Below are 24,962 nucleotides of genomic sequence, written 5' to 3' on the forward strand. Positions count from 1 at the left end.
CCCCCCCCCCACACACAACAAGCACGTGTCATGCATGTGCTGGGTTTAGATTTTTCTTTTCTTTTTTTTTTTGGTGGGGGGGTGGGGGTGGTCGGGGGATGTTTGGGCTATATTGCGCTTGCTAGGCCGGTAAAGCAAACTAGTCCTAGTTCAATATTAGGCTCTAAAGGGCATATGGGTATTACACATAATGATACCCCTGATGGAACAAAAAAAAATGAGAAAAATGAGAAAATTTGAGAAACGATTGACATTAACTCTGGGTAATCAAAATAAAGCTCTTTTTTCTTATTGAACCAATTAGCAAAATGATATGAAAAACAGAGAATCTACATGAGGGTCTTTTTTGGCTTGGAAGCAGTATACAATTGAGTATCATTATGTGATTGATGCTTAGAAGCACATATAACCAACAACTTTTATGGTGACCAAAATAATACTTATTAAATCCTCCATCAAATCTTGTTTCAAGTCCCACTCTATGCTTATATAGATCATACATCTTAGTGAGTTCAAGGGAAAATATTTTAAGATTTCAATAAAATAGTAATAGCAATCAAGCAGCTTGGCTAATTATTTATTGTCGGACATATGAAAAATGGTTCACCAAGAATTCTGATTTATGACCACCTTGAACGTTACAAAAGAGAGGCTCTAGCATTCACAGACACCATACTTGGATCCATTACAGAGTTTGAAATGTTTTTATGATTGCATATCAACCAAATTTCAACCCTCCACCTTAATCAGAGCTTGGGACCAGCACTGGTGATGTTTTTACTGTTTGAATGCTACTCAATTAAGACACTCTCACAAACAATAGATCAATCTAGCAGAGATAAGAGTGCTATGAATTATTATGCATATGTGGTAAAAATAATTTGGATAGGTGACAAAGCAATTGTATCAATCTATAGTTAATTATAAGTGGCAAAACAGTTAATTATGATTCCACACAAGACTAGACACAACCATGTGTTGTAATTAATTGTAAGTCTTTTCAATCTATAGCTTACTAGCTTACCTCCTTAAATTTATTAATTTTACACAATGAACACCACAATCTACATCCTAGATACACTAAGCATTGAAAAATTTGAAATATACAACAAATAAAACCTAAAAAACCTACATTTGAGTTCAAACATTTTTAGAAACCTAAAAAATAAAATAAAAAATGGATTTTTAGCTGAACCAGTGCCTAATCAATACACTCTTGTATACCATCTGTCGATACAGTATGATATCAGATCATACAGGCCAGTACCTGACATGTATGGGTCATGGTACCAATTTAGCCAACATTGCCTAGAAGGACTCAAACTTCGCTTGTAAGATGAGTGAGACATTAAACAAAGACCTATGCCGGCCACCTTAGGTTTTAGGTATGATAAAAATTGTAAGAAAAGTCTAGGCCAAGGTTGCAACCTCCCCTTCTCTCTCTCTCTCTAATCCTTTTCTTGCTCTCTTTCCCTCTTTTATTCTTCTCATTATTTATATCATCTGCACTCTGCAGTCATATCTCTGTTTTTTTCCTGTGCTAAGAATAGATTATAACCACTGCACTTAATTCATAAGTAAACATGTTCTGGAAATAGGTTTTATTTGTTTAAAACTTTAAATTGCTTCGCTCATATTCAATAACATGTGGAGATCCATGTCAGGCTAGAATATCATCAAAACTTATTTTTTTCACCGTCCTTTTCTCTGAAGATTTCAATTTGGGCCAATGCTTCACCAATCCACCTACAAAATGTCATGGAAACCTAAGAGTTCAATCTTTGGTCATCACTTTCTTTCAAATGTTTTATTGTTGGTTCTTGACGTATTCTCGATGTACTTGCCGTTGTATTTCTAGAAATCATGGTTCATTGTACCATCATGTACCACCCTGTACCATGCATACTATATCACACTGATACCAAACTGAGACTTAGTACAAAGGTGTATCGAGTCTCAGTATGCCAAACTGACCCGCATACCAACACTGTACCAGCATGATACCAACACGAAATCCAGTACTAAGCCAATCTCGCTTGAAACCATTAAAATTAATCAGCTAAGTCCTCTATTCAAGAAAATTTATGATTTACTTTCTGAGTTCTACATAACTTTTCACTGAACCTGAATTTCGTTTTTAGGTCAGTATTGCATTGTTTTAGATTGCGGAATGCTGTAAAACATTTACATTCGGATTTCTAGCATCTATTGGAATCCTCTCATAGTAAGGGCAGCCTTAAATCACTTTTTATCAGCCTTTCATATGTAATTTTCCCTTCCTTGCACTGTTTAATGACACCAGAAATGCAAGCATCATAGTGAACCTAAACTCTCGAAAATCTTTACTCTAGATCCTCAAATGCATCGCCGACCATCCACTAAGTGGTCATGCATCTTTATTACAGTAAGTCCTAAGAAGAACCTTTGCACTAACATTCAGAAATCTCCTTTCAGCTTTCAACCATTTCAATTATTTGTTATCTAACCAAAACAAAATACTATTATTGAACGTGATGAGATATGTTCATCCTTTCTTTCCCTCACTCAAATTCACATATACTTACGCCACCTTTTGAACTTGGCCGATAGATTAATGTTCTCCGAGAAGGTACAGGAGGTCATACCAGCTAGTGACTGATTCGGTATGGTATGGGACTGCACCATGCCATTCAAGAACGGACCAAAACAAGGTGAGAGAGAAAATGAAAGAAAAAGACGGAGTGCGAGGGAGGAAGGGGGAGGGTCGAAGGCTAAATCCTAACCCTAGCAGAGCAAGAGAGGGAGGGAGGGAGAGAAGAAGGTAGAGGGCCAAGGGCTAAACCCTAACCCCAACCGTAACCCTAATGAAGCAAGAGAGAGAGAGAGAGAGGGAGAGATGATCTCAAACATGATCGCAAGGGGACCGAACCAGTGGAGGGGTTTTATAACCCATTGCAAAAGGCATCAGTTTGGTTCGATACAGGCTAAACCACCCAATTCAGGCCAATTCAGCAATCACTAAACCAGATATACTACTATTCACCAACTCCACATCATTATTGCTAACTATCTAGTATCCATCTTTTCATTTATCTATCCTTTAAGCAATTTATGCTGCCATTTTTTTTGTAACTATTAATATCATTACTTTTTGGATTCACACTTCACATAAATCCTACAGCTTTTAGTTCTCCTAATGAATCTCTAGTTAGTCTATCTACATCAGAAATCACACTTTAGTACAGCTTTCAAGATCCACAGGCTATTCATCACTAAGTTAACTCTAAGGACATCAGACTTTAATAACAACAAAAAAGGAATATGATGCTAATAAGAAGAACAATCAAACTTAAAAGTGACAACAGAACATACTATTATGAACTGTATCATTAGTAGCACGAGGATGGAAATTGTAAGAAAATTTTGGAAAAGCTTGCAGGAGCATCAAAGATAACTCATAATAGGAAGGATTGGACAAAAGCGCTTCACAAAGCCAACCCTAAAATGTCAAGGCTCAAGTATCAAGCTTAAGGTTCACATAGCAGAACTTGCCCGAGTTCTGGCCGCAATCCAACTTACCTGTGAGAAAAAAAGAAAAAGGTTCCATGCAGTAATAAAATTGTAATAATTACACAATCTCTGATCCACACTCAAAAGCTTTCATCAAAGTATGAAAACAAGTTAAGCCACCTTATATGCAAATCACATGGCCAATGGAACACACATTTTACCAAATCATTTCTACGGATTGCAATGTTTGGAAACATTTTGGTCATTACAAGCACACAGAAAGAACATCTTAAATCTGCATCAGCAGTTTCAGAAGCAATAACACATTATGGAGATATTTTTTGAATATAAAGTGCTAAAACAACATTCTGAACTTGGGGAAAGAGAAGTTGGCTACATACCGAACCATGCCAATCAGCACGATGAACTGTTCCAAAAGAACCTGAAAATGAATTCAGTAAGTGTTTTCAAGTAGAGCCACTTACAAAATCAAGTACAGAACTCTATAACAAGCATGAGAGACAAATATTATCTATACCATCTAGGTCTTAACTATATAAATGGCTACCAGACAAAAAATGATGAATCCAGATTGTCTCCACTTCACAGTTGAACTGGAGAGGTCCAGTTCCACATCACCCTCCATCCCTGTATTGCACCTGGCCAGTGATTGAACTGGACCTCTCAGCAACTGGATAGGATCCAAACCAGTGTTTGCCATACTGCCGGCATACCACCCGATACAGGGCGTACTGTGCCATCCTAGTACACCATACCGTATCATACCAATACTGTCGTACTGCATACCAACACTGTAAAAGGATAATACCGATACAGGCTTCAATACCAAGACGGTGAACCTTGATCCAAACTCAAAATATACACACATTTACCTGCTCCAATCCTCTCCTTTAGAACCAGATCACTCCATGGAATGGTCAGATCATCCACAGCAAGAGTTATATCACTGGTGGGTTTATTTCGCCCATGATGGTGTTCCTCCATGAACCAGAAATCCTTCCTTTTTTCAGATTTTGAATCAGAGAAGGGAATAAGTGGTAAAACATCTCTACGTGCATCTTGTGGGATGAGTCTTTGTTGTGCTGCTTCTTGTATTATAGGTTCTGAGCCTGTTACATTCTGCTGAAGATTTTGCATCTTTTGTAACTGAGAGATCCCTTCTTGGCCATTTGGCCGAGCAGTACTTTGGACATGAGGCTGAGGTATCTGAGGGAGTTTCACTTTACCACTTGTTAATGGTGAAGAGGGTTTCACATCTACATACTTCTCATCAGAATGCTTAGAGGAAGATGGTTCCATGGCATCTTCCTGACCAACTACTGTACCTGTAATCATGCAACATGCAATCCTGTTAAAGTTTTGCATTAGATATACATCTTACCCATTTGAGGTATTTCTAAAATTTGAAACCTATGATTTTTTGCCTCATTCGAAATCAGTGATTTCATATAAGATGTAATCAGAGGAAGTTACCAACACCATAGAGGCATAGACAGTAGAGTTCTCAAAAACTTCTATAAAAAAAAATTAAAAAAAAAAAAAAAAAAGAAATCTTCTTGTAGGTTTTCAATATATACTCAGATGTTGAAAATAAACAGATTTAAATGTAGTCTTTAATCTATATAACACCAAAGTCAAATCAAAATCAGATTAAACTATCATTGAATACACTATCAACAGCTGCATCAACTACAGTAGTCATGACTAACCAACTTGCTGCCAAACAAAAAGCTTTCCAAACCCAGTCTGCAGGTATCATACAAATCTTTATCAACTATGAGATAAGGCAAAGAGAGTAAATGCAGTTCTCCCTGTCAACCTGACAAACAGCATATACTATTGTTAACATGATACCCTAACGGACAGGTAATAGGAGATTTTATAACACAGGCTGTAGGAAGGATGGCAACAAATTTTATTAGAAAACTTAAGAGAGAATTGCTGCATTTAGAATTCATGGGAAAGGAGAATATGCAAAATGTGAGATAGCCAATGCAAAAATGTCATCGAGAAGCATATGCTTGTTGGATTCTTGGGCCAGTTTGGAGTTCACTGAGGTAAATTCTTCACCTACAGACTTGCAGGTTTGCTCCACAAGGCAGCAGTTCCAATGAATCAGCTGCACAATTTGAGAGATCCACAGTGAACAAATACAGTAATTTTGTAAACTTAAAAAGGATGTCCAGCACTTTTATCAATAAAAAAGGATATCAAGAATCAGTAAACAAAAGGATGGGAATAATTACCGGACTAATTTCCAAGAAAAGAGCATGACAGCATCTTGCACAGTAACTCAAAGTACTTTACCTCATACACAAAAATATTGATCAAATTCGTATTCAAAATAACTTAATAGAGACAGGGAACTAAGAATACAAGTCATATCACTAAACTCCACCCAGCCCTTTAAAAAGAGGGGCCTCAAAGGGAGGGTCTTTATCAGCATTTGCCATATCGTGCCGAACCGGCCGGTACACCCCGCATCATACCGGACCGGCGGAGAACCGGCATGATTCAGCCAGTAAATTCGGTACACCGATGGTACGGAAGAAAAAAAGCGAGAAAGTGAGAAAGAGAGAGAGAGGAGGAGAGGGAGGGAGGTGGGAGCCACCGGAGGCCGACGATGGCCGGCTGCCGCAGTCGGAGGGCTTCCGAGCCCAGTATCGCCCGATAGGGCTTTCAAAAGAGTGAGAAAGAGAGAGAGAGCGCTCGGGGGGAGGGACCTACCGGACGGACGGTGCCTCCTTCGCGAGGCCCCCAGTGGCTGGCGAGCCGACGCAACAGCCTGAGGGCGATGGCGCGGGCTTCTTCTTTTTCGAAACAGACGGTCTATTTTAATTTTTTTTTTTATTTTAAACTCATGAAGTCGGCAACACAGTTGCCGACTTAATAGATTTTAAAAAAAAAAAACAAAAATCATGAAGCCGGCAAACTATTTGCCGGCTTCACTTAAAACTATCTTTTTTAAAAAATCACGAAACAGGGGCGACGCCCCTGTTTCAAACCCGCGCGCTCTCCGTCGGCCACGGCGGCCAATTGGAGACCGTCCGACGGCCCCGCCGGGTCCTTTCCCTCCCTCCTTTTCTTTCTTCCTCCTCTCTCTCTATCTCTCTCTTTCTTTTTCTTCCTCCAGTTCGGGTCGCCTTCGTCGGTTCGGTACGGTACGAAACCATACCGAACCGTACCACCGGCCGACCGATACAGCCGACGGTACCGGTTCAGCATACCTTGATCTTTAAAATAGATAGAAGGCTTAAGAAGAGTTTACGTATCTGACCAGATCTTCGAGAAACATGTTACTTTAGAGTACTACTTGAAACACACTTCCTTGACATTTTCTCATAGTAATAAAGAGGTATTCATTTGTCAGAGCTTCGACTGAATAAATGTCAAACATTGTAGTCTCCTGTTGGAGTAGCTTCCCCAGGTTGTAGACGTCAGGAAACAACAAGAATTAGGTCGTGGAGGTCCTTGAAGGCCCGCAACCAAGCAAAATAAAAACAGCCTTCAGGATTTCAGCAGCCTTGTAAATCCTGTCAACAGGATTTCTTTCTGCGATTTGAACCCCTTCTCCACCAGCTCTGAAATTCACATTTTGGGATCTGGAAGTACTCTTGATGAAGCCTCCAAAAAACAAAAAGATGAGACTTGAAACTCTTCTTGGGCGGCCAAGAGGGGGAACTCAAAACAGGGGCGTGCACAAAAGGGGGCGCTGGTTTCTAGCGCCTCCTTTCTTTCCTTTTTGGGGTGGCGGCCAAGAAACCCTAGGTTTCTTGGTTCTTGAACGTGGAGAAGACCGGAGAGAGAGAGAAAGAAAGAGAAAGAAAGTTAGAGAGAAAATAATTTTGTATTTCTTTCAATCCATCGAGTCCAAATACAATGTATGTTTATATACAGGGTCAATGTGACCCAACCCAAAAACTCTCTTAGCTAACTCAATACAAGATTGTGCTCACCCAATCCCATGTACACCCATGACTTGACCCAATCTCATAATCTTGGACTCAATCTTAACCCAAATATAAGTTAGTCCCTCAAGACCTAAAATCCCTGAATCTCAAGATCCGAAAGACTGACAGTCTTTTGTCCTAGGGCCCAAACTAGTCCTAAAAACTCCATGACCACTTCACGGGCTTTGGACCTTGGCCTTAACTTTGGTCCCTTGAGCCTTGGAAACACCACATAAGGCCCAACAATCTCCACCTTGATGTCCTAAGGCCTTAACCAACTCCGTCCTGTTCATCAAGTACATCAGTGTCACACATTTTCGAAAACTATCCCATGAAAGTACCTTCGTCAGTGCATCCGTTGGATTCTCCTTGGTGTGGACTTTCACCAGCTCCATATCTCCTTCTTCCACAAGCTCTCTGATCCGATGATACCTGATATCAATGTGCTTCGTCCTAGCATGGTAGACAAAGTTCTGTGCAAGTAACAGTATACTCTGACTGTCGCAGTGCACCCTGACGGCCTCCTATGTGAGGTCCATCTCCAACACCAAACCCTTCAGCCATAGGGCTTCTTTTGCTGCCTCCGTAACACCAATGTACTCCGCCTCAGTTGTAGATAAAACCGTGATGGGCTGCAAGCATGATCTCCACGAAACGAAACCTCCAAACAGGCGAAATACAAAACCTATCGTCGACCACCAAATGTCCACGTCTCCACTGAAATCTGCATCCACGAACCCTCCTATCAGCCCCCGAGCCTCTTTGGATGTGTTGGAGTCCCTCAGCACCTCCTCGCTATCCGTAACAGATGCTGACTCCAACAGTACCTGAAGATCCCCTTCAGTGCTCGCAAGTGCTTCCTGTTAGGCTGCGCCATGAACCTGCTAATCTGGCTCACTGCGTAGGCGATATCCGACCTACAACACACCATGACATACATAAGGCTTCCCACACCAGAGGCATATGGCACTCTCCATCTCCTGAGCCTCCACCTCAGTCTGTGGCAACAACGTCTTCGAGAGTCTAAAGTGCCCGATGAGTGGCAGCTTCATCGGTTTCGCTTCCTTCATCCTGAACCTCTCCAAGACCTTCTTGATGTAACCTCCCTAAGATAAATACAGCACACTCTTGGCTCGATCTATGAAGATTTCCATGCCTAAGATCTTCCTCGCAGGCCCCAAATCCTTCATCTCAAACTCTTGAGACAAAGCTGCCTTCAGTTCCTACACAACCTTCCTACTCTTGCATGCTATAAACATGTAATCCACGTACAAGAGTAGAAACACCCTAGACCCATCCTCCAAAGATTTAACATAAACACAAGAGTCATACTCGCACCTAGAAAGCCCAATGCTCCTCACATAAGAATCGAACCGCTTGTACCATTGCCTCGACGATTGCTTCAGCTCGTACAGTGATTTCTGCAATAAACAGACCTTCCTTTCTGCTCCTAGCTCTCGGAACCCAAGTGGCTGCTCCATGTAAATGCTCTCCTCCAGATGCCCATGGAGGAACGCCGTCTTGACATCCATCTGCTCCAGCTTCAAGTCCTAAGCTGCAACGATGCTCAGCAGCACCCTAATGGAAGTATGCCTGACGACGGGAGAGAAAACCTCGTTGAAGTCGATGCCTTCTGAGAGTATCCCTTGACCACTAGTCTCGCCTTGTACCTGATACCTCCCTGCTCCGAAGGCCCCTTCTTGCGTTGGTAAACCCACTTGCAACCAATGGATTTCTTCCCTTGTGACAACTGCACCAATCGTCATGTCTCGCTCTTGTGGAGAGACTGCATCTCCTCGGACATTGCTTGGACCCACCTCTCTCTGTCCTGGCTCTCCATAGCCTCTTCATAGGTGTAGGGGTCCCCATTCACTATCACCAGAGCATATGACACCGTCACTTCGAAGCCATATCATTTTGGTTGCCTGACGTTCCTTTTGGACTTATGCAATGCAACCCCGATATCGGTCCTAGGTCCAGTTTGCTCCTGCCAGACCTCCTGACTTCTTTCATCCATCCGAGCTCTCTCCACCTGTGGAGACACCTTTGGGGAGTGCTCCACCTGAATACCAAGTCCTCCTGATGCATCTGCAAGTGGCAAAATAGAATAGGATGTTAGTTGTCCAGCACTGCCCTACTGGACCTCCTGCTGCTCCTCCATGCCATCTCGTCTTTGGATAACTAAATTTTCATCAAAGGTGACATCCCTACTGATGACTGTTGGGCCTCATGTGGCGCTCCCAAAGCTTAGGAGACCAAGGCTAAGACTAAAGTCCATGAGGTGTTCATGGGATTTCTAGGACTAGTTTAGGTCCTAGGACGAAAGGCTGTCAGCCTTTCAGGTCATGGGGTCCAAAAATTTTGGGTCTTGAGGAGCTAACTTGTTTTGGGCTAGATTTGAGTCCTAGGTAGATGAGATTTGTTCAAATCATGGGTGTACATGGGTTTGGGTTAGTACAAATCTCATATCAAGTTAGCCAAGGGAGTTTTATGGTTGGGTCACATTGACCTTGTATAAATACCTTTGTATTTAGAGTTTGTATGAAGGGTTCAATCAATCAAATCATTTTCTCCTAGAACTCTCTCTCTCTCTTCCTTCCTTCCCCCTCTCTGGTCTTCTCCACGCCCTAGATCCAAGAAACCTAGGGTTTCTTGGCCGCCAACCCAAAAAGAAAAGAAAGAAACCAGCGTTGCCTCTTTTGCACCCCCTGTTTTGAGCGCCCCCTCTTGGCCGCCCAAGAAGAGTTCCAGGTCTTAATTTTTTTGATTTTGAAGGCTTCATCAAGTGTGCTTCCAGATCCTAAAAGGTGGATTTCAGATCTGATGGAGAAGAGGTTCAAATCAAAAAAAGAAATCCTGCCGACAGAATTTACAAGGCTGCTGCAACCAGAAAGACTGTTCTTCTTCAATGTGTTTCATCTCCTTCTAGGGAGTTTTCTTCATTGATCTCCTGGTGGGAGGTACTCCACACACCTGAGAACGTGGCACAATAAGTGGTATCAGAGCTCGTGTTGCGTGAAAAAAGAAGAACGAGATGCCAGAAGGTGAAGATCTTCAAAGGCTGAAATTTCAGCAAGATTCCTGTCAAGGTATTTCTCAAATCCCTTGGAGTTTTCTGTTATGATTTGATTTGGATCCAACCATAGCAAGCAACATGAAGGTCAATTTTGAGAAGTTTGATGGAAAATGAAATTTTTCTATGTGAAAAGTTAGGGTTGAAGATCTCTTGATTCAGACAAATCTAGATCAGGCATTGAAGGAGAAGCCTGAAGGGATATTGGATCGTCAATAAATGTCCCTGAAGAAGAAGGCTTGTTCGGTGATTAGAGGATGTTTGGCGGATGCGGCTTTCTATTCGGTATTAGAGGAGAAGATCCCGAAGGATTTGTGGTCGAAGTTGCACACCATATATATGGGAAAAAACATGTGCAACAAGCTGATGTTGAAGAAGAGACTGTACAGCCTTCGAATGCAAGAAAGCGGAGATGTCTTGGGTCACATCTAGAGATTCGACCAAATATGTAATGAGTTGCTGAACGTCGGGGTGAAAATGGAGGAGGAAGATAGATCTCTATTATTGCTATGCTCGCTGCCCCCTTCCTATGATCCATTGGTGACAACCCTGTTGTATCGCAAGGAGACTCTGAAGTATGAAGACATGGTCTCGGTGCTGCGCTCCAATGAACAGCGAAAAAAGATGACCAAGGATGAAGCTCCCCAGGAGGCTTGGTTGTGGGGGAGTGGTCAGGAAAAGGAAAAGAAAGGGGCAAATCAAGGGGACGATCAAAGTCCCGAAAGAGTAGAAGCAAGAAAGAGGCTTTGTGCTACAAGTGCAATGAAATCGGACACTTCAAGCGAGATTGCCCGCCGTGGAAGAGCAAGAAGGGAGACAATGGAGGATCTGATGCACTGAGTACGGTGGCTGATCGGAGGTGGAAGATGACCTCTTGGTGGTATCTGATGGTCACAGGCGATACACAGATGTATGGATCCTAGATTCAGCCTGTTCATATCACTACACCCCAAACCGATCTTGGTTCGTGACATACACCAAGATTGATGAGGGGACCGTGACACTCGGAGATGATCACCCATGCAAAGTTGTTGGTATAGGGAGCATTCGGATGAGGATGTTTGATGGGATTGTGCAAACTCTCACAAATGTGAAGCACGTCCCAAAATTGAAGAAGAATCTGATGTCACTGGACTATTTGGAGCGGAGTGGCTTCAACTTCAGCAGTCGTGCCAGAAGTGGAGTCTTGAATATCTCAAATGGAGCCATGGTGGTGATTAGAGGTAGAAGAATAGAGAGTAACCTCTACAGGTTGGAAGGATCTGTGGTGACCGGAGAATCTAATGCAGTAGCTGCAATGCAGGATCAGCAGGGGGCTCATCGGTTGTGGCATTACCGCCTAGGCCACATGAATGATCGTGGGATAAAAGAGCTGAGCAAGCATGGTCTGATTCCAGATCTGGATGGAGGTATTTCAAAGGTATGTGAGCCATGCTAGATGGGAAAGCAGAGGAGAATACAGTTTGCCAGCAGTTCAACCCACAATGAAGCCCCACTGGAATTAGTTCACATTGATATGTGGGGACCGACCTCGATTTCAGCCAGAAACGGGGTAAGATACTTCTTGACCTTTATAGATGATTTCTCAAAGAAGGTATGGGTTTACTTCATGAAAAAGAAATTAGAAGTCTTCACCAAATTCAAGATGTGGAAAGCTGAGGTGGAGAAGGAGACAGATCGAAGCTTGAAGTGTCTATGGTCCGACAATGGCGGAGAGTACACCAGTAGGGAGTTCCATATTTTTGTGAGTGCAGCATCAAAAGGCACTTCTCCGTGAGAGAAACTCGTCAGCAAAATGGAGTGGCCGAGAGGATCAACAGAACCCTTTTGGAAAAGACACGGTGCATGAGGCTGCAAGCAGGGCTTCCTAAGGCGTTCTGGGTTGATACAATGGATGTGCCTGCTATTCGACCACAAACCTTTCGGAGTTCTCTCCTCTAACACCGAATAGAGTGCCGCATCCGCCAAACATCCTCTAATCACAGAACAAGCATTCTTCTCCAGGGATATCCACTGATGATCCGTCATCCCTTCAGACTTCTCCTCCAATGCCTGATTCAGATCTGCTTGAACCAAAAGATCTTCTATCCGAACTTTCTACATCGAAAAATTTTCTTTCCCATCAAACTTCTCAAAATCAACCTTCATGTTGCTTCCCATAGCTGGATCCAAACCAAAAACACAACAAAACTCCAAAGGATTTGAGAAATACCTTGACAGAGTCCTTACTAAAATTTCAACCTTTGAAGATCTTTAACTTCTGAAGTCTCCTTCTTTTTCCACACAACCCATGCTTTAATACCAATTGTTGGAGCAGCTTCTCCAGATTGTGGACGTTAGAAAATAGCAAAGATTAGGTCATGGAGGTCCTTGAAGGCCAGCAACCAAGCAAAACAAAAACAGCCTTCAGGATTTCAGCAGCCTTGTAAATCCTGTCAGCAAAATTTCTCTCTGCGATTTGAACCCCTTCTCCATTAGATCTGAAATCCACTTTTTGGGACCTGAAAGTACTCTTGATGAAGCCTCCAAAAAACAAAAAGATGGGACCTGGAACTCTTCTTGGGCAGCCAAGGGGGCGCTCAAAACAGGGGCGTGCACAAAGGAGGGGCGCTGGTTTCTAGCGCCTCCTTTCTTTCCTTTTTGGGATGGCGGACAAGAAACCCTAGATTTCTTGGTTCTTGGACGTGGAGAAGACCAGAGAGAGAGGAAGGAAAAGAGAGAAAGTTAGGGAGAAAATGATTTTGTATTCCTTTCGATCCATCGAGTCCAAATACAATGTATGTTTATATACAGGGTCAATGTGATCTAACCCAAAAACTCTCTTGACTAACTCAATACAAGATTGTGCTCATCCAAGCCCATATACACCCATAACTTGACTCAATTCATAATCTTGGACTCAATCCTAGTCCAAATATAAGTTAACCCCTCAGGACCCAAAATCCCTGGACCTCAAGACCCGAAAGGCTGACAGCCTTTCATCCTAGGGCCCAAACTAGCCCTAGAAACCCCATGACCACTTCACGGGATTTGGACCTTGGCCTTAGCCTTGGTCCCTTGAGCCTTGGGAACACCACATAAAGCCCAACAGTCTCCATCCCTTAAGTGGAATCGTGGACATGAAATTTGGCAACTTGGACCCGTGCATAGCTTCTTTAAGGCTATTACAATTTTCCATGGTGGGACAATAGGAATTAGCACCTTGAGCCTTTATCTTCTTAAAGGGCATCACTTTCTTCAGGCAGATCTTATGAGGACTAAAATAAATCATATCATGCACTCCTTCCAAGACTACAATTTCAGAGATTACAGCCTATGTCATATAGAAATTCAGGAAGCCAATTTCAAACCAGGTTTTAGACGAGCAAAATGAATGCTATTAAGGACTGTATCTAAGGAGAATAACAATGATTTGATTTTGAAGTTTCTATTTGTATTCAAAAAAGAAAAAAGGGACAAGATTAAAAAGATGAGATAAGAGAAATAATAGGATTTGTAGTTCCAATACAATGAATTTAAGTAGGATTTATCTCCATCAAACATTAAATTCATCTCATAAGGAAAGAAAGTTCCTTATTTTACAACATAAGCTTTTGCTAGAACAGAAAAAGATTAAATCACTCTTAAAGCAAATGAAAGCACTAACAGAACAGTATATCCATTAGCCAACATTCAGAAAACAAAAAGTAACCCAAAATATAAAGATTTGTCAGCCTAGACATCCAATCAAACCCCATCAGCGATAACCCAGAAAATAATCCATTTTACAGTTCTAGGCTTTACTCTGTCTGCTATACAGGAACCTCATTAAGGGCCTGTTTGCATATCTGGGCCCAAAATCCTATGGGATTCATGGGTTGGGCCAAGACAACTAGCTAAATTAGACTAGACTAGAACTATTTTTATAAGAACCCAAATCTAGTTTGACTTAACTGGTTATCTTGGTCCAACCCACAAATCCCATGGGATTTTGGGCCTAGACATGCAAACAGGCCCTAAGCAATATTTGGTCCTCGCAGCTGCAAACTCCTAAACCAAAAGTAAATTCATTACTGCAAAACAATATGATCACTTAGCATCATATGCATTTAACAAAGAAGTACTGGTGCTGGATGGAGTGTCAGAAATTGGTTAGCATGGCCAGGTCTTGCCATGCTGTTATACATGTTGCAGCCATGCTGAAACAAAAAATGTTAAAAAAGATAATAATTTTTTTAAAAAAATAGCTGTTATACATGTTGCAGCCATGCTGAAACAAAAAATGTTAAAAAAGATAATAATTTTTTAAAAAAATATTACAAGTAAAAATTTGAAAACGATTTCATATGCCATACTAATCATATAATGATGCCCATATTGGCCCATTATAGACCAGCATGGGCTTGTTAACTTACCACTAGACCACAAAGCTTAAGCTAATAGGGAAGGGTCAAGAATGTATATGAGGCTTAACCCCATCCACTCACGTGTAGCCCAGACCACAAACATGGAGGGCAACTGAGTCAAAAGAAGCCAAAACTAGAATAACAGAGATACCCAGGGTAATTAAGTAAATAACTGAACTCAAGAGAACTTAAACTAATGACCTCTAGCAAACCTGACCAACAATATCATGTTAACTTGCAATTACAACTATAAAGTTTAAGCTGATTAGGAAAGGGTCAACAATATGTATCAAGCCTAACAAGGCCAACACTTGAAACCTTGCATTTAACATTGGTTCTTGAGGTTATAGAGTTGTCAACGACAATTGTAAAATTTAACTTTAATTGATCTGCTCTGGAAAGATTAATTTTATATCATGTAAAGCAAAGAATTATACTATTAACCGCATTCAAAAGAATTTCATATTTCAAGAAGTCAAGACCAACATATTGACCAACATAAAATGAAAAGCATAAATAGGATTATATAAAGGTGTGTTCAACAATTAATAAATAATGCATAGATGGAGTCACCTGCTGAAGCATTACTGAAGATGAGATTGAGTGATTGACAATCCGAAAAGTATTGCTTGGCCAAAGATCTAAGGTTACTAGAGACTTCAACTGATTTAAATTTTGGAGGATGCATTGGTGAAGAAATTGACATACAATAGGGACCGTTAAGCAGAGAATCAGGCTCACAGAGTTGGCCTGGCTTTCCAATCAAATCAACCAAATATTCCCTGCCACAGTTGAAATTTGTGAAATCAGAGAAATTTTATGCTTTTCAACAATCAACTCAACAAGTATATCAAAGGTTAGAAAAAAATCGGCACTTGGTTTTAACATTAGAACTAAGACAAGCATGCAGCTACCAATGTAAACGCAAGGCACATCATGCACAGACATGATGATACAAACCACTCCAATTCCTACAAACATATTAACTCTCTCCAAATCTTTGTGCCATGAAGAAAGTTTCCAAAGAAAAGAGAACTAAATCTGAAAAATAAATATCCAAAAATGTCCTATATACTGTTCAATTTGGACCTTTTTCTTTTCACCTCTTTCCAAGAAATCTAGGAAAGTTGAGAATGAAGGAATTAAACTTTGAATGTCTCCTGGAAAGCTTATCACCACAAGGAAGACTGGCCAAAAGAACATAGGTCTATGTATTGGCAGTGCCCAATGTGAATTATTAGTGGAAGAGAGACCATTCCATCATTCCACAATATCTCTGGTTTAGGTATTCTATGTTGAGGACTTAAGAACACATCTCCAACTCGTTCTCTTAAGGAGGGGAGAAGAAGAAGAATGGGGAGGGGAAGGGAGGCTCTTAATCTGTCAGGCTATAGAGGCTGAAGCTAGAAGGAAGGCTACATATGCTGAGGCAAGCTGAATAGCATATGGGTGGAAAACAGATGTAATGCCATTAATCGCATTTTGTCCAGGACTCGATTTCTTCAGCATAGTAAAAATCCCATCTAAAGCAAACAAATTGAAAAACAAAAGATAAAAGATTATGCTATGAGCAACTGGAGGAACAGCCAATTGACTGAACTTCAGAATTGGGATGGATGCATTTTGGTCATTGTGATGTTCCGGTGCTACCTTGTGCAAACTAGCCATCCTAATATCATAGGATGCAAATCTAGGTCAACAAAGCATTTTGGTATATTATGCTACATGTATGCATGCATGCAGAGGTGAGCAGGTCTATTCCACTGCTCAAGGAAATGCTCAATGCACCTGAAGTTACAACCACTTATTTTTATTCCAAGTCACCGTACACTGCACACTTGTTTTATAGATGCTAAATGCTGATCAAAGCATTGATTGGCATTGTTTTTTTTTCCCTTCTTCTCTGTGTGTGCTGGGTGGGGGAAGAAAACCATGCACCTGTCAAGACCAATGCGCACCAAACATGAGGAAGCATCATCACTTTTGCAGTAAGCACAGCCCTTGGCGACTCGGCATGGAAGATTTATCATGTCAGCTAACATCTTCAACACATGATGAAAAAGAGGTTAGAACTGTACACAAAGTAAGTAACCATCAGTAACAAACAGAACAAAAAAGGAAAAGGTGTATGTCATACGAAACTCCCTTAAATTGAATCTGAAAAAAAAAGAGATCAGCAATTTACTTTGAACAGCAAGGTTCGATGCCGACAAAGACCAACAGATAGCTTTCCTATTGGGAGCACAACCGAACAGGAACTAGCCTTGAGAACCTCACTGAATTCTTTCCAGCGAGGGATCAGACTCTCTTCCTCATCAAAAGCTGCACCCCTTGTGAGACAAATGGATAGTTAATTACCGAAGCAACAGGCAAGAGAATTATGATTTCCACACATTCACTTGTAGGCTACTAAGCATACTCACCCCATCTGCCTGCATACAAGCTTTGCAAGCTGTTCTGCCATATCTTTTTTGGTAGAACAATTACATGAAAGGGAAGCCATCAAATTCTGTAACTTGCATAGATCCAAATCACTTTTTCTATCTATGAGAACCACCTCAATAGATAAATCACTGGGGTGGACAGTTTTTAGTGATTCAACTGATGGAATCCGACTCTCTTCCTGCACATCAGTGCATAAAGTCCATACAAATGGATCCATTCCCTGAATCAGGTAGAAGCCATCTGGAATCTTATCATGATATGACAGACAGCCATTTACCTGGTAGAGGATTAAAACAATGAATTATGATGCAAGATAAATAGTATGACCATAACAGAATACACAAGCAAAATTTTTCATGCCGGCATACAGAGTAAGAGAAATTTTCAAAATAAACAGAAATGATGAACTATAAAATGCTACAAATGCAAGAAGTAATTTCACAAAGTAATAGACAGTGCTAGAGAAACATTTTCATTCCATTAAATGGATTAGCTAATTCCCATCAGGTCCTAGCAAGGAACAGAATGACACACTGGCTAATTAACAGGTACATCCTCTGTTCTTTTTTAATTGAAAGAAGTTGAAAGCAAATAAGATAAGTGTTGGGTCGAAGGGAATGCTAATATGGAAAAGGTAAAACAAGTACATAGTTGGAGATGAGTATATCTGGAAAAGATCAATAGTCACACGAAAGGAGTAAGGAAAAATATCAAATTATTAGTTACACAATTATCCAAAAAGGTGCCAGAATGCCTAGATGATTTGAGGTTTCGAACTGTACAAAGAGTAGAAAGGAAGGTCATCCAAGTTAGAGAAAAAGGGAAGGGAGGAGGAAATTTTAAATGAGAGGGAAAAGGAACAACCATCCCTATTGTATACTAGCAGATTTGAAAATGATGGAATGCTACCATTAATCCAGCTCTACCATTTATTTCCTTTTAAGTGCTACCCTCTTTGTCAATGCAACACATATGATAATATCACACAAAAATAGCTAATACATGTCTAAGTAAATTGTCATTTCACTTGGAACATGTGGTGTCAAAATCTCATGATTAACTCTCTTTTGCCAACTAAAATTATGTTGAAGAATTCATGAGTTGCAATCATCCTTTCGTTACCAAAGAAGTATTCATATGCAAAAGTTTTGTTGCATTTGCGTGGTGGGCAGTAGAGAATGGGAAAAACTGAACTGCATAAGGAGAAGGTAGCTGACAGATGAGGTCCAGAATATTGTTGCTAAAACATTTTATTTTAATATGAAACACTAAATTTAGAAGCGTCAGGTTTTACTAGTCATTGCAATTTTTACCCAGTTCTCCCCAATAAAGTATCAATCCCACTATACCACTCATTTTATAACTTCTTGCTAGATGGGTTTCATAGTAATCATCTAAGTAATGAATCCAAGGTTCCTTGCTTGCTTTGAAAGAATTGCACTTTTCAAATTAAAAATAGGATGAAAATCACTATTATTGGTTAAAGGAACTGCAAAATATATATTGCCTGTCTTCTTAGTATGGAGCTATCTTTGTCCGTCTCTTGGCCCCTCAAATCTATATGATGTTAGTAAGAGCAATGTTGAGTCTATTGCTACATCGTTTTTGAACCAAAACTGCCATTTATTTTTTCAAGCGAAACATTGATCATAAAAAAATGCTATAGTATCATATTAGTTTAAATATTAGAAAAAAAATATATTTAACTACCAGTAACATACTTTCTCTTAAGAGCATGGTTCGCCGAACTGATCCAAACTGGGCAGTTTAGGACGTGCCAAAGCATACTAGTGGCTAACCAGTGCAGTTCAATCATTGGATTCGGAACACTAGCAAAAATGAAGTGAGGGAGAAGAAAAGAGAGGAAGAGAGAGTGAGAAAGAGAAGGAGAGGGAAAGGCCAACGGTGGCCCGCAGAGGCCAGTATGGGATCCGGTTCCAAGTCGGCAATCCTTGCTTAAGAAAGCATGTTTCTCAACAAACTCCATCAACCAACTTATTCCGATTATCAATTAGTCTAATGATTTTTGATCCTAATATTGCATTTGCACTAGCCTGTATACTACATTCTTCAAATCAGCTTTGATCTTTGTAATTATATCACAAGTCGAGATATAAAAATCAAGCTGAAAAAACTGTGTTCCTTTAATTCTTCATCTTCATGTGCTGCCATTTCTTTCTTTTCTGTAGAACTTGTACCACGGTTTTATTTATTCTTTTTGTTTAATCCAGTTTATTTCAAGCCAACTTTATAATGCTTTATTCTTCATCCTCATATCGCATATCGAGAAATATGGAATTTCCAATACATTGTATATTACACGTTCAGCATAGCTCAGCATATAGGCAGCATTAGTTGATCAAACTATACTCATTAATTTGTCACCCTAATCAAAAACTGGATCCATTATCCAGATATATCTATCTGCAATTTCACTTAAAAAGAGAAATACTTTGTTTCACTAATTTGTCACCCTAAAGAGGTATGCAGGTTCTTTTCACACCTCAAGTAAGAGGACTTAATATTGTTGAGTGCTTGAATGAAAAGAAAAGTAAAAAATGCACCAATTACATGAACAAGATAAATAAAAAGGGATCAAAACAACCTTTATTCAATCTAAATTCATACAATATTAACATTTCTGATAAATATATTTGAGAAAAGCAAGATAACATAATATAGACACAAAGAGGGAAATTAGATTAGAAAATTCACACAATATTGATACACCTAATACATATTGTTAAGGAAAGCAAGATAACATAAAATGGTCACCAAAAAGGGAATTTAGATTATAAAGAGGGAGAACGGTTGTTCTTCATTCAATCTGACTTCAAGCATCTTTAATACACCATTATCAAGATGCACTCTAGACTAGGTTGCACCTTCACCCTAAAGAAGAATCCTAGTTCTAAGATAAGAGGTTGAAATAGCCTATTCAATATGGATACTATGGTAGATCCGTCATAGTGTTATGTAAGAATGTGAGAGAATCGAAATGAAGTCTTCATGATATCTGTTAGCACGAAAGAGGAAGATATTTCCAGTCTTGGCTTCCCTTGGATGATTGCTTCTTGTCTTGGTAGCTTTCTTGGTGACTGTTGGCAATTCCTTGGATGACTAATTTCTCCTTTGTCCAAATAACTTCCTTTAGGAAGTTAATTCCAGCAAAAAAAAAAAAAAAACCCAACCCTTAGATGGTCTCTTGTATGAGTGATAAGTGGCCAACCATGAGGCTCCCATGTGTCATGCATAAATAATTAATTGAATCTTGTTGGTTGATCAATACTTTTTTATTTTTAATATAAACAAATGCCCCCATTGCTTAATGAAATGGATATTTTTGTTGAGCTAGATAAACATGAGCCAATACTTGATCGATCAACCATAAAAAATACTAACCAATATATATTGATCATGTTTATCAACCGGCTAAAGTAAATAGTAAGTCATGCAAAGTGATAAACCACTTTACGGTCAATCAATTAAATTCACATCTATCGACCATGGCCTGGGTTGATTAGAAAAGCATATATTATTTTATTCAGTGACCAAATATGTGTTATGAACACAAACCACCTACCTTTAATTCTTAGTAAATAGGCTCCTAATATCCCAATAGGTTAAATTACTTAGGTGGCATTTGTTGCATTACATAGGTAATATTGCTATAGTAATGTGATTGCAGAGGGAATGTGATTACCTGATAAAATTACAGAAAATCCTATATTGCAGTGTTTGGTATGTGCAATATTGTTGTTGTAAAATTACAGAGAATCCTACATTGCAGTTTTTGGTATATAATTTAGATTATATGATATATAAGCTAATTTTTTCCAAGTACCCTCATCCTTATTGATTACTGTCTATTTTCTAGATGAACAACTTAATTTTGAGACCAACCATTTTTCGTGACATCACCCATTATATTTTCTTTTCTATTTTCACCATCTGGGACTACCCATAATTTATTTTGATTTATTTTAATATATTTTGATGGGGGTATTTTGGTCCTGAAGATATCTTCTTGCAAGATTGCAAATTGTAAGATTACATGTAATCACATAGTCACCTCATCCTAAGCAATCAGATTACCTCTTTTTGAGGTAATACTGCATTACATGTAATGCAACATTACCTATGAAAATAACGAAACAAACAATGTAATCTGATTACCTGTTACAAAATAACATGTAATCCTATCAGGATTACATGCTACCAAACGTCCCCTTATAGCATGAAAAATGATTGTAGATGGATCACTGCCACGATTCGTGCTATTACATGTGGTTGGCATGAAGAAATGTTTTGGCTAAATAGTTTTTCTTTTTTTTCAATATATTAACTATTTTAGATTTATTAACCTTTCTCCTCTCAATTGATTTAATATTTTTGATTGAGTGGCCCTTTTTGGCCTTAATCAATCAACAATTATTTTTGCTGATTGATCCATTTTGGCCTTGGTCGATTGACAATTATTGGTTGATCAGTCTTTCTTGGCCTCAGTTGATCTGTCATTGTTGGTTAATTGGCCCTTCACAATCTTGGTCAATTGAACATACTTGGCTGATTTATCTTCTTTTGAATTTGGTTGAACAACAATTCTTAGTTGATTAATTTTGTCAATCAAATTCAGCATACATTCCTAAAATATTTCTGCCATTTGTTAATTGGCCTTTACAATCAAGTTTAAATGATACCTTCCAACTTCAAGATTGTAACAAACATCTTGATTTTTATATTTGGGTGAACCGACCATATGTTTTTAATAAGTATGCCTTCCAAATTTAGGACTAGAGGTATAGTCGATTTTTAAGTAAATCAACCATATATTTCCAATGAACACACCCCCCCCCAAAAAAAAAAAAAATTATAGGATTAGATGGCGTATTTTGATATTGACCACCAATTTGGCTATTCCCAAACAATCGACCATTTCCAATTCATATGAGACTGATCATTAGGAGAATAACCCTATGTTGGTCTAACAGTAATTTTGTGCAATCTGAGATAATCTAGCTATTGTACATCATGTCTGATTTGAGACATTTTATTGTTTTAGTGGCTGAATCATAATAATCTTTTACTAAACAGTGATACTCAGACTCATTCACTCACAGATGCCAAATCACTTCTGTAAGTGTAGCCATAGTTGGCATTATAAATTAATCACTCATCGTCCCAGCAATGGAACCAAAAAAATGTTTGCATATTTTAAATTTCCTCTCACAATCATCCTTGGTTTTGATTGATTAAAGAAGCATTCATCCTTAAGTAAGAGGACTAGATATTTCTGGATTGGAGTGAAGAGAAAGGTAAAAGATGCACCAAAACATGAACAAGATAAAAAGAAAGGGATTTAATTAATCTTCGTTTCATCTGAACTCATAGAATAATGATCCATTTCATACATATGATTGAGAAAAGCAAGATAGGCACCAAACAGGCAAGTTACATTAGACAGAGAGACAGCACTCAACTTTCATTCAATCTGATTTCAAGCATCTTTATACACAAACATTAGATGCATTAGAACAGGTCACACCTCCACTATAGAAAAGAATCCTTGTTCTAAGATAAGAAGCTGAAATAGCCCATTCAGTATAGACACTGTAATCGATCCATCATAGTCTTGCGTAAGGATATCAGAAAATTCAAAAAGTCTTCTCATTGCCTTTTTGAAGGAGGAACTTATTTTTAGCAATAACTTCCCTTGGATGGTTAGTTCCTGTCCTGGTACTCCTTTGTCCAAATAACTTTCTTTAAAAAGTTAATTTCGTAGCCTCTCATATAAGTGATAAGTAGTCAACCATAAGCCTTTATTGTGTCATGCATGAATAATTAACTGAATCTAGGTTGATTTAATTGGTCCATCAATATTTCTTATTTTTAGTGAAAACACTACCAGAATGAATTAAAAAAACTGGATCCATTATCTAGATACATCTACCCACAATTCCTCATCTTCATAGATTAATTCAGAAAGAATATTAAGTAATGGCTGTATCCATACCCAGAAACGATGAGACATGGACTCCGCCGAAGCACGCTCTGCTGGGGCCATCTGATCACCAGCATCCAAGAAATTGGGATAGCTGGCGCAGGCTGCCTCCGAGCAGAGCCGAAGAGCCAGAGCGAGCTGGAGCTGGTACGTCTCCTCGGCCTGCTGTGCCCAGCTTTTGGATGACGACGACGACCCGATCACCTCCGCCCCCTCCTTCGCCCGTGCCTCGCCAGCGGTCACGATCCGATTGAAGGCGTCCTCGTCGATGGTGGCCGTTATGGATGAGAGCGTAGTGGGGAGGTAATAATCCCCTGACAGCGAGCTCTCCCCGTAGCTGCTTCCGCTGGATTGCCTCTGTAGCCCCGCCGAAGGAAACGCCGACGGCCCGATCCTCACCGCGCGGTGGTCGCCGGAGACGATGGCGTCGGATGATAGTGACCAATCGAAGGGGGACCGGCCGCGGCTCTTGTCAGACGGCGGCGATTCGAATTTGGGGGGCGGCGGGTCGTCGGGGAATTGGCTGAGGAGGGAGTAGCTGGATCGCCTCCCGGGCATTTCCATGGGGCTGGTTAGGGAAGAAAAGGGCGATATCAAAACCCTAGGGAGGAGGTTTTTTTTTTTTCAGGATTTTTTTTTATTTGACGACGGCGATGGTGGGTGACGTCTTCGATGGAGACCACCGACGAGAGCGCTGTTCCGAGTCCGCTAATTGCTTTTCAACTCATCGTCTCTGAAACTCTCCGTCTTATTCGCGTCCGTTTGGACGAGCCAGCCAGCCTTTATGGATATTTTTGGGGACAGCAACCGAGATATTCGCGCAGGTAAACGGAATCTTACATGGACCGACAAAAGAAACTAAAATGAGACCCATGATCCATTTTTCCTATTATCTCCTGTTTACTCGTGGAAGCATTCAGACACCGCTTCCACTCCGTCTTATCCTTGCCTTACGGTCATTTCGCAGCTCGCACGAATCAAATAGGCGACCGAATTTTTTTAACTTTTGCTTGATTTTATTTATATTTTTTATATTTTAAAAAAATATCAAATTAATTTTTCTACCCACCAATATATTTCAACATGATCCAACGACCTATCTTAGTTAATGAAATAGTATCCGTTGGAGTAAATCCATCGACTCCAATTTTGATCTTCACGATTCCGACTGATCGACTCGACTCGGCAATAGCCGACCGACCGAACGTATGACTCCAACTGATTGACTCCGACTCAGCAATAGCCGACCGATCGAACTAACGACTCCAACTCTTCATCAACCGATTGAACAAATATCACCGACTTATGACCGGTGACCGACCATACGGCAGAATCACCAACTGATGACCGTGCCTACTACTGACATACAGTCGGCTAATCTGCTCAATATGCTTTAACCATCATGAACAATTACTGGCCGCACATCACGGTGCAATAATTAGAAAATCAATGACCCATTACGCGATTATAGCCTGATGATTTAGCATCATAAAACACGGGATCACATCCGACGATTACAAGAACCTTGTTTATAAAAGGGATAAGGAAAACGAGACTGGTAAGCCACTTTTGGCCAGAACTCTGCTACTCTGAATATT

At 40.0% G+C, this 24,962-nt stretch overlaps 1 protein-coding gene across 3 annotated transcripts in view; it reads right to left on the bottom strand.

Moving 5' to 3' along the window:
* The window catches only part of LOC105034770 (serine/threonine-protein kinase CTR1), an 87,764-nt gene extending 63,695 nt beyond the window's left edge, over nucleotides 1-24,069 (bottom strand). For 2 of the 3 annotated variants that reach the window (XM_029261716.2, XM_029261715.2), the window contains exons 1-7: nucleotides 23,377-24,069; nucleotides 17,342-17,640; nucleotides 17,104-17,248; nucleotides 16,857-16,960; nucleotides 15,492-15,700; nucleotides 4,383-4,835; nucleotides 3,891-3,931 (exon numbers count right to left, since the gene is read on the bottom strand). In XM_029261716.2, coding sequence (XP_029117549.1) covers nucleotides 3,891-3,931; nucleotides 4,383-4,835; nucleotides 15,492-15,700; nucleotides 16,857-16,960; nucleotides 17,104-17,248; nucleotides 17,342-17,640; nucleotides 23,377-23,928 — 1,803 coding nt within the window. In that variant the 5' untranslated portion in view covers nucleotides 23,929-24,069. The remainder of the gene's footprint in view (nucleotides 1-3,890; nucleotides 3,932-4,382; nucleotides 4,836-15,491; nucleotides 15,701-16,856; nucleotides 16,961-17,103; nucleotides 17,249-17,341; nucleotides 17,641-23,376) is intronic. The other variant, XM_029261717.2, reaches the window with a different exon arrangement.
* Between the last annotated feature and the right edge of the window lie 893 nt (nucleotides 24,070-24,962).

Source organism: Elaeis guineensis, chromosome 8 (genome assembly GCF_000442705.2).
Source record: "Elaeis guineensis isolate ETL-2024a chromosome 8, EG11, whole genome shotgun sequence".
Taxonomy (NCBI): domain Eukaryota; kingdom Viridiplantae; phylum Streptophyta; class Magnoliopsida; order Arecales; family Arecaceae; genus Elaeis; species Elaeis guineensis.